A 17,170-nucleotide genomic window follows, 5' to 3' on the forward strand; every position below is an offset into this window, starting at 1 on the left:
ATACTAAGGTTGCTTTAAAGTTGCTATTTCCTGCTATGAAACAGAAATGCTCTCAATACTTTAACACAAAACGTCTGTGCAAGGATTTTTGTTTGAAAAAGCTGCAGGAAGAGAGGCAAGTTACAAAAGACAGCTTCAATGCTTTGGAAGAACAGAAATCCTCTAACCGCCACCAGCACTTAAACAAGGTAGCTTCTCATAAAACTACTCTTACCCCGTCTTTGTTAAAAGGTCTGGCTTTACTTCCTATGAACCCAGGATTGAGAAAGCACACCCAGCAAAAGCTGGCAGAACTTCTGGAGTGGTTTTCTAAATGACTGGAGCATCGTTCACGGGAAAAAGCAAAACTGGATTTTTCCTATGCGGAGTTATAAAGAAACTATACTTTTCATTCAGCAAAATTCAGAGCATCTGGATACATGGCTCTACATGCTTCCTGAATTACTGGAAATGACTTCAGAAGAATTGTCCAAACATGGGTCTAAACTATTATTTAACATCAGTAATGAACTTGTGCTTAAAGTCTTTAAAAAATATGCACAAAAAACCTCCTCTGGTTCTACAGGCACAGTATAAACATGGTAAATGCCCAGTTAAACAAAGAGACAGGATGAAGTGGTGAAAAAAATTGCAGAAATTCCTGCCCTCAGATAGGAACAGTCATCAAAAGTTATCGATAACTGCAGAGTTAGTATTGGCAGATCTTAGTGTTTTCTAAAAAGGGTGATTTCTTTGCAGTAACACATTCTTAAATCTTGTTAGTTCAGAATTACATTCAAGACAAGGAAGAAAGGAAGCACAGGTGAAAGGTGAGACACAGCAATAGTACAGATCTCCCCATTTCACAATGACTGGTAAAGGCAAATTGGAATGGCCTTCTCTGTTTCATACAGGCACGCATTATGCTTTTACATTCAACTTATCTGTACTATAAGTAGCTGGACAAAAATAACATCTTTCTGCAAATTCATACCAGGAAGCTACCTTTCTAACACAGTATTTATTTGCTTACAATGAATCTGAAAAAAACCACAATGAATTAGGGCACTGTTGTGCTAGGCACCATACAAAATCCCTGATACAAAAAGGTAAGGTCTACATAGTAACCCAGACAATGGAAAAAATCCAGATAATAAAAAACCACTAGAGCCTGTGCCAACCAGCTAGAGTGAACTGGTAGGACAAAAGAGTGGATGCTCATGACATTGGGTCAGAGTGATGTCCACACTACACATACTTCAGAGGTTTTGTTTGCACTTGCCCTAGTCTGTTCCCTTGAGCTGAATGACCATTTGCAACTGGAGTACACCTTTCATGTTCATCTTAAAACCTCATTAACTCTGAGACCACTCTGTGATGGGAAGAGAGAAGACAAAGCAGGGAAAACAGGAAACTGTCTTCAAAAGCACATGCATAACCTCATCTAAAGCATTAGTAACAGATGCACTCACAATGATCTTAAGGAATCAAGCTTTGATCCATGAGAATGGTTATTAGTTCTGATACAGCTCCAGAGCATTCTAAGACTTCTGCAAAATAAGAGACATGTATGTGTTGTTCTTCCTAACAATCCTGTTTCAGGAGAGGAGATTGGGCACGGTACTATTCTGGAACTGACTTAGAGCCAGCTCAAATGCAACAGTGTACCCAAGCTAAAAAATGCCGAGTTGTGTGCAGGGAAACAAAGTACTGACACATTCAAATGTCCCTGATTAGAGGCAAAAGCAGGTCTTACTACCCAAGAGCAGGTGAGCTGGCCCTAGAAAGAGTAATGCTTTGTGTCCACAGTGCTGCAGCCAACCTAACAACTCTTGTCTGACTGAAGATGGCTCTGCACTGAGGTGTCTCTCCACTGGCAGCACAGTTTACTTGCAAGCCACAGGCCACTACCTTGGTTAACACCTGACTGCACTTGAATGTCAGGCACTTGTCCTAGCCACATTCATCTCCTACACCTCCCATTCCTCTCCTTCATCCCCCAGTATATCCAAATGGTCTAGATTCAGTATCTGGCCTTTAGCTTGTTAAGCGCTCTACTTACTCTGGAGGAGATGTTAATGAAGATTGCAAAGAAATCTGTGTAGGCTAGCTGGGCACCAAACAAAAATGGCCAAATGCAGCATATTCTAGGCATCTCAGTTCAAACCATTTTAAGGTACAAAAACTCTGTGGATGAAATGCCTCTGTAGAGCATCCCTGTACCAAATTGTACAAAAGGCTTACTTTTCTGTCTTCACAATAACCCTGCAAATTCAAAATTCAACCTCTTTCTTAAGTTTAACAAGCTGTTCCGAGAGCTGTGTATTTTGAATGCCACTGACTGAAAGCTTTCAGATTCATGGATCTGAAGCAATGATACAAAACTAGCATTTTTTAAAGTCTCTTGCCTCGAAACTACACCTGACTGATCATGGTTCACAAATTTGATTTGTGGAATCAGAAAAAAACCCAGTTATATATTTTTTAAGTCTAATATTTTACATTCATGAAAAAGCAGACACTGCAATTTTGGTACAAACCAAGCCACAATACTTCCCAGAAGCCAACAGAGGGACAGCGTGTTTTAACTTGCATTAGATGACTCAGCATTTTTGAGGCAGAATGTGAGGCAATGAAAGTTTGTGTTTTGGATAATTAGTTTAACTAGAATAGTAATGAAGTCTGGCATTTTATGCCTTTCTATACTACCATCCACCCAAGCACCAGTTCGATGTATTCATCCCATCTCTATTATTCCATGACCACTGGAACTTCTTCCAAAATCTCTGCTTTGAGAGGTTAATGAGCCACAAGCTAAAACCAATGTGAAAATCTAACTCCTATTACATGTGAATCACCCACCCCAGCAACCATGTGACACTATGCTAACCTCCTCACTCTCCCCAGCCTGTATCCCTCATCTTTATTTAGACTGTTTTTATGTACGAAAATAATTGTGACTGCAGTGCAAATTATGGTACTATATCTATAACTCTTAATATCTTTAAAAGTACCCCAATGAGAAAAGTTTTTCCTCACATTTTTCTAAATGCTTATTGCTCCAGTGCAGAGTTAAAGAGAATCAGGGTCATAATTAAAAATGTTAATGAGCACACCTTTCCCGAGCTGGCTATTCACACAAATTATGGGATGATGCACCAACCTGAATTACTTCCAGTAACTTTTCAGTTACAACTACAATAATTTACAGCTCAAAGGAAATGTTAACATGTTTACCACGTGTGATCTAGTCAGTGCTCCCTGACATACACCTCCCTTGAGCTCAAATCAGGAAGAATAAGAAATTGTTCCCCAACCTACACAGCTTGCTTACCTCCTCCTGTTTCGTGCGGGTGTGTTGCATCTTTCCCCTGAGAAGTGATGTTGGTTGGGCCGAACCAAAGGAGGCTGCCTATTTGATGTCATCTCCCATGGTCGCATTGGTGGTGATGGGGCTGGTGATGCTGCTGTATAGTCAAAGACTGAATGGGAAAGGCGTTGTCGCTTGGGACTAGGACTGTCTTCACTCTGTGCCAGTGCAAAAACAAAACAAAACAAAAACAAACCCCACCTCCAGATGAGTGAATTACAATCCATACTTCAGTACTGCTTTGCAGCTAGCATTAAGAGTGACTTACTGAAGACTGCACTAAAACACTGTGAAATTTAAACACCTGCAAGTAGTTGCCTCTTGTTTTCTTTATAACACAGATTTGCAATGGTTCCCTAACCTGTAAAAGAATTACTACTAAATTATATTTTAGCAGCATTAAAACATAAAAATTCTAACATCCATGCAAAACTGAAACTGTATCAGAAAAGATGATAACATGAAGAAAATAAGGCATAACCTATTCTACATCCCTCCTGCCCTAGCATTTATAGGCTATAGAAGCATGAAAAGATGTATAAGCACAGTCTTCACAACAATGGAATCCATACTTGTCAGTATGCAGATGTCATACAGAGCTTGTGCTCCACATCACATCCCCTTCCTATCATGTCTGTACTTACATAGCTAATCAGACATTTGCTCTGTACTGCAGCCTGTTTTAATTCTGCTAGCTCAGCACAGAGGTACTACATTCTTCTACTTATTAGTATAATAACGGTCATTGAAAAGTACTTACACAAAACCTGAAAAAAACCTAATCACCAATCTGGTTAAGTCCATGTACTTCACTAAAATTCTGCAGGGACTACATAGTGCCTAAAGTTTTCAGTGCTAGTGATACGAAGGCCATTCACTGCAAGTAATGTTCTCCCAATTGGCTCTGAAGACAAGTAACTACCTCTCCTCTTCATTGTGTGTCCATGCTATTGAATCAATAAATAGAGCTGTCATTCTTCTAAAAATTTGCCACACATCTCTGAATCCAGCAGCAAATGCAATAAACGTTCCTCCCCTTCACCCCACTATTCTGTCAAAATTGTAAGATGTCATGCTGTTAACAAGCATAACAACTGAGAATATAGAAAAATACAAGTTCTGCTCTAGAGCTTACCAACTGAACACAAAAAACCTAAAAGCAACACATGAACTACTACACTGGATCCATCCCTGAGTCCAAACATCAGACAGACTTCTCTGACAGAAGACTCGTGGTGCGAGCCAAATCGTAGTGTTTTGCTGCTCTCCAGCTTGTCCACTTACTCCATCACTTCTGTTTCAGTCCATGACAGCATTATTTCACATTTGCATTTCATTGCAGATGGCTGATACAGAGAAAACTGAATTTGTCTGCAACGGTTTTGTATTCCTAAACTGCTCCTCTCAGAGCCTGGTAATCCACAGATCGTTAGAGGTCTTATTTCGTATTTACTTGTAGACTAGGCTATGGACCTCTTCTGATTCTTAGCTTTACAGGTGCCTATCATTTTCTGAACACTGTCAGTTGCTCCTTGGTAGGTTACCATTGACATATAGCTTGTCCTCCAGTATTCCTTCCAGTGCAAGCATGCTCTTTTTTTAACACCTGAAGTTTTGTCCAGGTGTTTAAGAGTAAAAAGCTATTCTTCATCTCTTTTGACTTGTGGCCATTTAATTCCTTTTCAGCTCCATGCTTTCAAATATTTTAACACAAATTGCAGTTTTCCCCGACTGTACCTTATCTCAAGCAGTCACTAGTAATGATTAAGGAAGAAAAAAGGTCAAAACCAAACCAAACCAAACCAACAAAGACCCCCACAAAAAAACCCAACCCAACCCAACGAAAGCATAAACATAAAGTAAATCGGGGTGTCCATTTCTAATTCTACATCTGTTAGGTGTAGAACTATTAGCGTGGTTTCCTTAGGGAACAGGCTGATGATGCATGTATTTGCTTGTTGCTCAATCTCTTCTGAACTCCTTAACCAACTGCACTTGAATTTTTAAGAGAAAAATAGGTCAAAGGACAGCTATGCACCTGAAGGTTCATGAAAGTAGATGTCCAGGCAAAGGGTAACTCTTCCAGAAGGCTGCCTGCCCTCAGGAGCTTAACACCAAAAAACTGGAAGAGATACCTAAGAAGTGCCTTGAGAGTAAAGCTTCTGTGAAAATATGTATTTTGTTAGATTTCAGAGAATCTTGGCAAAGGACAAATCATAAAGAAATTATGCTATGTTTGTTCTGCCATTCAGAGTTGCTTATTTAATCTGTTTTACTGTTGTGATAGAAAGAGTCAGAGAGAAGGATGATCTGTGGCCCAAGTTGGAACTTACAGGATGGCAGAATTTTTTACATCATGATGACTGAAGTCTATTCAAAGAGAAACACAGGTAATAAAAATGCAGGTAAATCAGGTATGCTGGGGTCTTGGGAGTGCAAAAGGAAAGTCAAATGGAGGAAGGAAACACTGGGTTTAGTGAAGCTGGCAGAAAACAAAACACTGAAATAACAATATAACCACTGCTGCCCTGCTACATTCTATAGGTGCCTTTGGCTGGAGATCTCCAACTGCTACTGCCCTAATTGAAATCTGGCACCTTTCCCAAGCATTAACACTAATATAACCTGCCCTGTAGAAAGCAGTCTACTTTGGAAAAACAGTTCTTTGATTATTTTTCCTTTTGTACGTGGAGAACACCACTTCAAAGACAGTGGAGATGCAAACTGCTAAGTAGTTAGCCTTCATCATCACTCCAAATTACTAACTCACATAGCTATTTCAAACTTTATAACAAGTGCTAATTGCCCCCCTGCACTAAGCAACAGCATTTTCACTCAAAGTTGTTTCCCATTAGAAAGAAAATACAGATAAAATCAGTTTTGGACCTACATATAAGTATAGATTTAAAAGGTAATTATGTCTTCTTCTGTAGTGAAAAAGAAGTAACCTGAAGCTAAGCCAAACTTATTTGCAAACAGATGTCATAAAAAAAACCCAACACAAATCTAAACTCAAAGAAGACTTGGACTTTTATCTTAGTTTTAATTAAGAAACCAATTCTCATGTGATCATTGTAGCAAGCTAATACTAGAATGTGGGTAATTACAGAGAGCTAATGGCAGACATGCATCCTGCATAATTTGTTTTCATGTCGTTTTCAACAAGCATGTGGACTAACTAGATTATTGCCAGTATAATTTTGCAATCTACATTATTATCGGTCATTAAGTTCAATACTTTATTTATGGAATATGATACTTTCAGCAATGACAGTAGCTCCCCAAGTCCCCAAACCACTCTAGTTGCATCTTGCTAATATTCAAAACATTCTCTGGGACTACAGCTGCTTTTTACAGCCGTTATACTATGTATTTTTCTCCTGCCCAACAGGCAACAAGAACAGAATGTCTGGTAGCTATCAAGAACGATGCATCTAGTTTTAACTAACAAGGTAAAAGCATTACCTTATTTTAAATACTAATTCAACAAAAAGAACATGATGAACAGAAATACAGATTACTCCATATTTAAAGGCAACAACACCAGAACAAAGGCATCAGATTGTTACTAGTAACGAAACAACTTGTGTCAGTACACTAAAACCTACAATCTTATCCCTAAAAGTTGGCATTTCACAGACATCCCCAGTGCAGTTTTGCCCTGTTCTGTGTACCCTATAAACTCTCACAGCGTAATGGTAACAAAGGCGATTAAAGAGTATGCCCATTTGTAGAACATCCTTTAAAGGAAACATACTACTAAAAAAATTATAAAATTGTTTGTTATACTTCCATATATATTTCTTGCAGTAATTTGTTGTACATTTTATTTAAATGTTGTTCTATTTCATTTGGGAAAGATTACAAATATTTTCACCAACACAACAGCCTTTGAGGTGTTCCTTTTCTATTCTCCTTTTCCAGTCAAATTATAAAGATTGCACACACACACCCACACAGATGATCAACCACCACAGAAGGGAATTATTACCAAAACAATTGCTGCCAATATCTGAAAATCACTCTATTTTCCAACCCTCTGCATACTCTCACTTAATCGCCCTGGGAAGTACAACAAGAAACTACTCCATATCCTCAATCTCAATTTTAGGGAATAAACTACATCTATCTTGCAGCTCATGAAAACCTTTATTTTAAAAGTAAACCAATACTCAAAGAGTATTTTCAAGCAGAGCCTTTTCCTTAGAAGGTTTTACACAAAAAGTACAATCTGATGGGTATACCCTATATAACCCTACCAGGCTGACTGGAAATCTGCAGCTGCACGTTTCCTCTTCATGAACGCACAGTAAAAGACAATGACTTTTTCCCATGGTACAAACTGGTAAACGTGGAAATTTATAAGCATTTCCTAATTTAACTACAGGCATCTAATGGGCTAGTAAACTGAGCATTTTGCTTATCCTACCTGCAAAGGATCTATACACTCTAACAAGTGATCTGATTTACACTCCCACATTTCTAATACTCTGATCATACCTACAGTAACAGTAAATTCTTGGGCTGAACAGTTTTGTCCAAATGCAGTGGCTTTTTCATAGGCCAGGACTAAGCCCATTTAAAGCACATTATATAGCTCAGGTCTAGTAAGCTCTGGAAGAGCTGTGCCCCATGACCCTAGGACCAAGAAAAAGAACATCACTTATGTGACTGGATGGAGTCTTTGAGGCCCATATGGTCTTGTAAACATTACTGTCTTCTTCCATCTCACCCACAGAAAGCAGCAGAGGCAGAAGTTTAACTTAGGTGTGGCATTACAAGGTAGAGTTCACAAGCCAGTTCACTGCAGAGCTATATTTAACTAACCTGTTGCTCTTGGAAGTGCACTGTGCAGTGTAGCTGAGATCATTTGTCATCAGGTGTCTCTGCACCACATCATGTCCTGGGTAATGCATTTTTTTCCAATGTCTAACTAGTCACCTAATCTGTCATTATTCTCAACAATGAAGAAATATGAAAGATGTCATATCTTCACCAGTCTGTTCCTTGCAAAACTTCATGAACACATCAACTAGCTCTAATGGAAATTGGTCAATGTCTAAAAAAAAAAAAATTCTATTCTGACATCTTTTATGACAAAAAGTTAATATCTGGTAAAGGGGGAAGAAAGAAGTGGTTAATCCCACTGAAGAAAAGGTACATAAAACTCGACTGTTACGTACTGTAACAAACACATGCTTACTGACCAATGACAAAAATGTACATGCAATTATGAACTACTCCAGAATGGGTATTAGAGACAGAGCTCTTCTTTACTGTAGTCTATGTATCAGAGAAGTGGGACCACAAATCAAGCTGCAAAGAACACTAAAGTCTTGTTTCCAAACATGTTTTATTTCTGCTGCAAGACAACAGCAGTGTATTTCCACAGAATTATTGTACATTAATTCTCCTGTTAAAAGTCCTCTGCATAAACCAGCTCATAGACTGAGAGGATTTTCCTGTATTTGTCTAGGATTTACAAGGATCTTTTAAGCTACCAAAAAAGAAAACACATTGATTTTTTTTTAACATCTTTTTAAAAAGCAATAATAAAATCAACAGATAAAGTAAATGCAACAAATATCTCACAGCTGCATTTCAGTAAACAAGTAATACTCTGTTCTTCTCAGAATCTTACCTAAATATCACTGAGAAGCAGTTCACACAGAACGTTTTCAGGGACAGTGAGGTCAGTAATATGATGTAACCAATGTAATGAATTGTAACAATTATTACCTACTCGAATATTTTGACAGCCACAACCACTACAGTAACCAATTACCTCAAACTTTCAGTTTTCACTACCTCATGCCTTGAGGCATACATGTCACAGGCTATGTAGGTACATGTAGAGTAATGTAATGGACTGTTTTTATCAATTACCTAGATCAGCCCTGAGAAGAGTTAAGTGTACAATGATGCCCACAGATGTTTCTACATTAAAAGGTTGTGAATAATAAAGGTGGAATTTTTCTGAGGAAGCAAGCTTCATAACAAAACCATTTATTTAGAAGAGAAAGACACGCACCACCTCATGAAAAAAGATTTTTGAAAAAAATCAATGCTAACATACTGGTATTATAACTTGGTAGTATTAAACAACAACTGCAATTTTCCAAGCAAGCAGAGCCTTCCTTTAGAAATCTACAGTTCTCCTGCATTCAGAATCGAAGCCCACGAGAGAAGCAGAAAACTACCAAAACATCCTCTGCTCTTCAATTTTTACATTAATGATAAAATGTAACTAATACTTATTATTATGAACAAGGAAATAGTGTTTTATCTGTTGGCTTCTGTGTGTGACCGGGGTACTAATTAGAGTACTGTTCTTACCTACCTACAACTGCATTTCATCCACCTTTACTGTGTGAAAAAGTTAGGTTTAATCTGATAGTAAATGAAAGACAACATAGGCCACAAAAGCTGAAGCATTAATTACACCATCTTTCTCTATGTGCTGCCAGGCACCAAAGACAAAGTAGATTCCTTTAGAGAGATAAATTAATCTTAGGTCTGTTTCCCCAGTCCTTGTCGGCAGTCTGCCAACTATTTACAAAAGCCAGCTATCTAGATCTGCAAGCAAATTTTGGTTAAAATACTTTCACAGAAACACTGCTTAGTATGTCATCTCCAGAGCTAAGTTGTCAGCCTGATTAATACCAAAATTATCAGTCCCCTCAAATGCACTTTTAAAGAGCATTTTGTTTCCTCTGCCAACTCCAAAAAAAGCATTTCATTCCCACGTTTGGTCTACATATATATTAACTGTGTAAGAAATAAGGTTTGATCTTGATCTATCTATCGTCAGCCTAAGGAAGTACTTTGGAGAAAGGTACTTGTAGTTAACAATGAGCAACAAGACTAGTTAGTTATACTACTTGCTGTTCTAGTGTATTGACAAGTCATCACTATGCTAACGCATCTCATGATTTTTCATCATGGTGACAGAGCTCTTGAACCCCTGCACACTGGAGACTGTAAATATAAACATCAGATGCCAAAGCAATAAAGGAAGCAAATCTTTCTTTGAACAGCAAGGAAAAGAAACTTAAGGGATGTTATGTGAGGAGTGGGCACCTCCTCTGGTCCCAGGAATTCCTCCTGCCCAGTCCAGTGTGCCCAGGGAGCTGGGGGGTGGTGCTGTCTCCATCCCAGGCTGAGGGTCACGGCTGCTGCTTTCCTGTTTGCAGGTTCAACCAGTAGTAAAACTGAGCATGTATCCCAGGGACACAGCACACACAGGGCATTGACATGGCCGGTCACACGCACTGCCACAGATGAGGCACTGCCTTCAACAGTACCCACATAGAGGATGCACATAAATACAAGCACTAACAGCAAAGCCCCCTTCACCTCATGGTCTGGCAAAGATGGAAGGTCACTAGTGCACAACATACACAACATTCTCCAGGTTCAGAAGCACATGCCCGTTTGTGGATATCCCACGTACCGTCACAGCCCCCTCTGCCCACCTGGCACCCCTGCCCCAATCCCAGGCCCTGTTACCCACCCAGTGGGTCCCCAACTTGCTGGCTGGTCCAGCTTGGTGGTCACTGCAGACATACAGCACTCGTACACCTGTCTCATAGGCACGCCACACTTGCAGGTCCCCCAAAACCAGGATGGACCTTTGGTCTGCCTGACACCCCAGTCTGGTCCAAAGGCCCAGCTTGCCAGCTGGTCCAGCGTGAAGATGGCCAGCAAATACAAACAAACACCCCGCCCTGCCCCTCCCCATGCACCGCAGCTTTGGGGCAGATAGAGACACTCACTCTCCACCAGCAGCTGGCACCAGGCACACAGGCTGAGACCTGAGGTCCCACTCCTGCCATCGACACCAAGACCCTCAACCAACCTGGTCCCCCTAGTAACTTGCTTTGGGGACACACACCATTGCTCCTCCAGAGGCTGGCAGCCAAGACACTCACCCACCCCAGCAGCTGGTACTTAGACCCCACTTGCTCCAGTAACTGACATAGGCCAGGGGTGCCCACATCCCTGGTCTGACTCCAGTAGCTGGCACCTAGTCCACTCAAACCAGTTCCCTCAGTAGCTGGCACTATGGATATAAAGTCTGTAGGAGAACAACAAGATAATCCAAAGAGCTACAGCCCCTCCAACTCCTGACACTGAGACCCCACTTACTTCCACTGCTGGCACTGCAGACCTGGTGGTGCCTACACCTCCAGTGAGACTCCAGTTGCTGGCTGAGTCTCCACTCAAGCTGGTCTCACTTAAGTCTCTGCAGCACTCACACACACAGGATAGAGTGAGATTACACAGAGAGATAGTTACGAGAAGATCTAGTAAGATAGGACAGGCTGCAGTGATCAGGCACAGAGCTTGACCAGACAAGCATACACTGGCCACAGTTTACACGATTGGCCCCTTTTCTGCCTGGCCCCATTTCGTCTCTTCCCGACTCCCTTCCCCTTCACACTGCCTCCTTGGCTGGCATGGTCCCACTGATGCTCAGGTTTGCATCCTTACCACTCACGAAGTCCTTGTTAGCATGCAGTTTCTCGATAGCCCATCAGTTACTGTGACTGACCAGGATTGTTTCTTGTCTTTGTCTCCATTAAGTTTGTCTGGTAGGTTTGTGTCTCTGTGTATTTTGTTTATGGCTTCCCCCTTTTCCTTATAATCGCATTTGAAAAGGTCTTTGATCAAACAATCTTTCTGAAATAAACATTGCCACATTCCACATAGCCTCATCAATTAGTGACTGACCAGGTTTGGTCCTTGTTACTGCCTCCCTTACTTTTTGTTGGTCAGGTTTGTGTCTCAGAATGTTCCTATTTGTTCCCCCTTTTCTTATTATCCCCTTTTGGCACTGAAAAGGTCCTTGACCAGACACACACGAGCTGATGCTCTCTCCTTTCACATGCCCTTACAGAAATCACACAACTCTTCCACTAATGATACAAAGAAAAACTTTAAAGATACTGTCAGACACTACAGTCCAGGAAGAGTGAGATGAAGACCGCCTCTGGAAACACTAAACACTATGGAGAATATGGAAAAACAAACAACAGCCCCTCACCCCTTGTCCTAAACAAGAATATTTAACAAAAATGAAAAGGGTGCATATAGGGTACGAGAAGACTTTGTTACAGTAAACCAGGATAGTTCACCTGCCCCATCTGAGTATGTAGAGTCCAGAGCACATTTTATCTCTTTGTCACAGTAACCCAGGATCCTTTGCTCCCACATCTGCACCTATTTTTACACAGGTGGCAAGTATGCAGTCAGTTGTGGATCTCGGAATACGGACAACAGTAGCTGCACTACACTAGTGAGGTTGCTAATGAGCAAAACAGGACATTGCATATGTATGATATGTTGATCGGCCAAGTTTTATTATGCACCCCTGCAGTGCTTTCCCTTGAGCTTCACTTCTGAGCAGGGCTCCGCTGCTGTTGGGTCCCTGTTTGATTGAATTGGCATCCTGGGGCTCCCACTGTGGTAACGCTAGGCTTTCATTAAAGCCAAAGCTTTCACTTGCTGAGTGTTGTGCCTTGCCCCGAGGGATCTGCACCTACATTTTGCATTAACAGTGGGGAAAAAAGAAACAGGAGGAAAAAAGTATAATTGTATTAACTTGTAAGCTGAGAGATGAAAAGCTCTCGGGGTTTACAGATAAAGCTTGACATTTCCCTTAAATATACTCTTAAAATTCTAGCTCTTAAATAAATCTAGAAAGGAGCTACTAAAAAAACCCAAATACATGCAATAAATTAAGAGCCCTGTGCCACAAGTAGCAAAAAAGTTACAGATTTTACGGAAAGATGGACTATTTCCAAGCCTAATTGCTGCACTTTTTCCATGACAAAATAAACAAAGATTATCCAGTTGGACACAGGGCTTCATGACAAAGGACTTGTCTATGTATAAAGATTTGCCAGCAGAATCATACTGCGATGACACACAGCTTTTACTAGCAAAAGCTCTTTAGAGGAACTTTAGCTGACAGAATAAACATCAGCAATAAGTATAACTGGGTTTGCCCAAAGAATTTTGCTGGCTTAGTCTCATTGGTTAATGTAGTGATCTTTTACATCCCGACAACTGTGTGCAAGTCCTGCAAGAGCACAAAACACTGCTTGCTCAACTTCCAGTGTTACGTGGGCTTCAGAACCTCTGCTTCAACCCACCAGCATTCACATCACATTCTGCCTATTCTCATGAGTAAGAGAACATCTGGAACAGACACCATGACTTCTCTGGTAAGAGTGGAAAATTTTATGGTTGTTGATAATGAGTATGATCTGGTACAACAAAGTGGTAAAGTGGAGATAAAGCGGGTACATGGTAAGAAAATAAAAATTCTAACATTGCTGTCCACAGCGCACATCCTCCAGGCACCAAATTCAAACCCCAGAACGTAAACATTCAAAACAACTGCTTTAAATAACGCATCAGATCTTTTCTAAGTCCCATAAAGATTTTACTGAAAAACATCACTTCCATTAATATTCAGAGCCCTTTCTTTCTAGCCAAGATTTGATGTCAGAGTTGTGACCAGGAGACAACGTGGAAACATGGCTGGCTGGGCATATACAACTTCCTGATGAAGGAACACTAAGGTAATCTGAATTTAGTCTAATGAAAAATTGGTAAAGAAATACAGTCCTTTCCAAATCTGAAAGCTGGCTCAAACCAAGTGGCTGAAAGGAAGGCCAAAATGAGCCAATCTGTGGGGTAGGTTCAAAAGTCCTCTGAGATAGTACCTGGAGACCTGTGTCCAGTTCTGGGCTCCCCAGCACAAGAGAAACATGGACATGCTGGATGAATCCAACAAAGGGCCAAAAGATGATTAATCAATTAGAGCATCTCTCCTATGAGGAAAGGCTGAGAGAGCTGGGACTGTTCAGCCTGGAGAATAGAAGGCTCAGGGGGGATTTCATCAATGCATACAAACAGCTGAAGGGAGGCTGCAAGGAGCACAGAGCCAGACTCTTTTCAGTGGTGCCCAGTGATAGGACAAGAGACAGTGGGCACAAACTGAAACACAGGAGGCTCTGTCTAAACATCAGGAAACTCTTCTTTACCATGAGGGTGACGGAGCACTGGCACAGGTTGCCCAGAGAGGTGGTGGAGTCTCCCTCCTTGGAGATATTCCAAAACTGACTGGACATGGTCCTGGGCACCTGGCTGTAGGTGGCCCTGCTTGAGCATGGGGGGTTGGACCAGATGACCTGCAGAGGCCCCTTCCCACCTCAGCCAGTCTGTGATTCTGCAACAGCACAACAGAAAGCAGTAACTGATTTTCACTCTATACTAAACACTAGGCTTTCAGAAGCATTCTCCTGTGAAAGAAGCAAGCGCAACTCAAATAGTACTTTGGGGTAGAGCTCCAAGCGCTATCCTTGAGACACAAAGCACGCCTGTGAGCATGTTCCCTATTGAACGCCAGATACATTGGAGTATTTAAAATGGGATACCATTTCCCCCCGCACTTCAGAAGAGACTGCCAAGAATTAAGAAAATCAATATGGAACTAGTACTTGGGATGAAAATTCCACATATAGAGATCAAGAAACACTAAGCATGACATTAACTGTTCCTATGGCTATAGCAAAGTGCACAGAAAAAACGTAGTTGAGAAGAAAACCCCTCTTCACACCCTCTCTGTGGAATTAGAGAGAAAATATTCTCTTTCAATTCTTAGAGACAGAAGAGTCCTTAGTAAGGCACATCATTCTGAAAGGAAGCCTACAATGTTGTCTTGAACTTGCTTTTGAAATATCACATGTGGTAAGAAAAGAACTAGTAACTGCATTTTAAAATGGAAACCAACTTACAATAACAATGTGAGGTTGCCAGTATAAAATTTGCTGTAGCAGGTTTACATATGTCAGGTTTCTTAATAATTTCTGTGAATTAAAGATAGGGAAACAGCAAAAATTTACACAGTAGTTAGTAAAAGGAACATAATTTGTAGAATAAGAGGAATACTACCAAACATAGTATAAAGAGGATAGAAGCCCATCTAATTTTTTTGTTTCAAAGCTATAATGGTATATATATCAATTAGACTGTTTCTGTACCAAGAACACTCATCAGTAATCTTTCTGGGCCATCCATAATTCACTCACTCTTAGTAGGATTAATTCATTATTTAATGATGGCAAGCACAATGGCCAATATTGTTCTTCAGCAACCAAAACTGACAACAAATCCTCCATGCGAAGTGTTTCTGCAAAAGATTTGCGGCATGCAGTAGCAACTTACATACAAATAGCATAGAATATATTCCATCAAATGCTTCTCTTCATTCTACTTATGATGACACATTAATAACCTGAATATTTAATTTTTTGTTTAATTGACAGGCTGACAGCCATTTCCAGGTTTTCTCTCTATTAGTTCCTTCTCTGAAATGCAATTCTCATTTAACCAGGTGTTTAGGATACCCAAGAAACAACATTAAGAGATGGCTAAGCCTAAACTTCTTAAGTTTCACACAGTAAATATTTTAAACAGTCTTAAGAATTTGATTCTTAGGTGTCAATTTCTCATACCAAATGCTGGAATATTTCTTTGCTGCATGTGAATTTAAAAAGCACAACATTAAAAAAAAGTAAGAATCTTAGCGTCCTATTGGGCACACTGCAACACTCTCAATAGCAAGAAGAAAAGAAGCAAACTGTGTTTAGCAGGACTACACCTTTCACATTTTCAAGTTCTACTGCTCATACAAAAAGGAAAGTGCAATCCATATATCACATCTGAAGCATCTTCTTTTCTAATACTGAAGGAGGTTTAAGAATCAAGGAAACACACAGTCATCTCAAAGTTCTTCAAATTGAATTTATTAGTATTTGCTATTGCTTGCAGTATTTGCTGCATGCAAACAAGAATCCTTTGAAATATGAAAAGATTTTGCAATCATTTTTCAGAGAAATGAATCAAAGCAATTTCAATGCTGCTAAACTCACAAAAAAGGTAGTATTTATTTTTACATCACATCAAGGTGTTTTTTCCGAATAGGGATCATTGCCTCTCATAATCCAAAACACCAACCAAACTTCAGTAAGGGAAGAAAACTCAGCTCTATCTCCCTCTCTAATTAAGAATAAAGTTGTAGAAAAATATTAATTTTACTTTAAAATCCCAGTTTATGGTCTCAATTTTGAACTCAACTTTGTCAATGTTGTAGGTGATAATAAATGGAAAACAATTTGTGCTGTTTCTGCAAATGTTTCCTGCAGTTAACACACAATGGCAGCAAGCAAAACCCGTTACATACATTTAGTATCTCACTGAATATTTGTAGGCTTTCTTTCTTAAAACTGGAACATTTAAAAATAAAACAAATAAAAACCCAACACATAGTACTTGTATCCAGTAAGATTTTTTTTTTATATTTTCAGTTTATAATTTCCTACCAGTTCATCTCCAAATTGCCTACCAAGATCTGAATTAAAGCGTCCATGTTTTGACATCAATACCACCTAACACAACACAGAAAGTGCCATTTCAGGAGATGGTGCTAATAGCAGCTTCTTAGCATACACAGAGTCCTGAACTCCTATTTTGGTATGTAAATAAAACAGAAGTTTTTAATTAAAATCACAAATTTGTAGCTACAGAAAGAAACTGATTTCCTTATATATAAGGCTGAAACACATTTAACTTTGTGTGTGTACCATTAAAATAAGTTGATTACTATAAAGAAATTACTTTAAATGTCATAAAACATACTGAAATTGATATACTTAAAATGATGCCAAGGCAAGAGGAAAGTGGTGAAATCAAGACGAGGTGTTCAGATATAGCCACATTTCAAAAAGATCAAGTTTTCAATTTTAAAAA

The 17,170-nt window shown here is 39.8% G+C and overlaps 1 protein-coding gene across 8 annotated transcripts in view; it reads right to left on the reverse strand.

The window, feature by feature from the left end:
* Nucleotides 1-17,170, reverse strand: part of RNF38 (ring finger protein 38) — a 133,971-nt gene that overhangs the window by 29,267 nt on the left and 87,534 nt on the right. For 7 of the 8 annotated variants that reach the window (XM_069775931.1, XM_069775932.1, XM_069775930.1 and 4 more), the window contains one exon: nt 3,314-3,507. In XM_069775931.1, coding sequence (XP_069632032.1) covers nt 3,314-3,507 — 194 coding nt within the window. The remainder of the gene's footprint in view (nt 1-3,313; nt 3,508-17,170) is intronic. The other variant, XM_069775933.1, reaches the window with a different exon arrangement.

The sequence above is a fragment of the Haliaeetus albicilla genome, chromosome Z, assembly GCF_947461875.1.
Source record: "Haliaeetus albicilla chromosome Z, bHalAlb1.1, whole genome shotgun sequence".
Lineage (NCBI taxonomy): Eukaryota > Metazoa > Chordata > Aves > Accipitriformes > Accipitridae > Haliaeetus > Haliaeetus albicilla.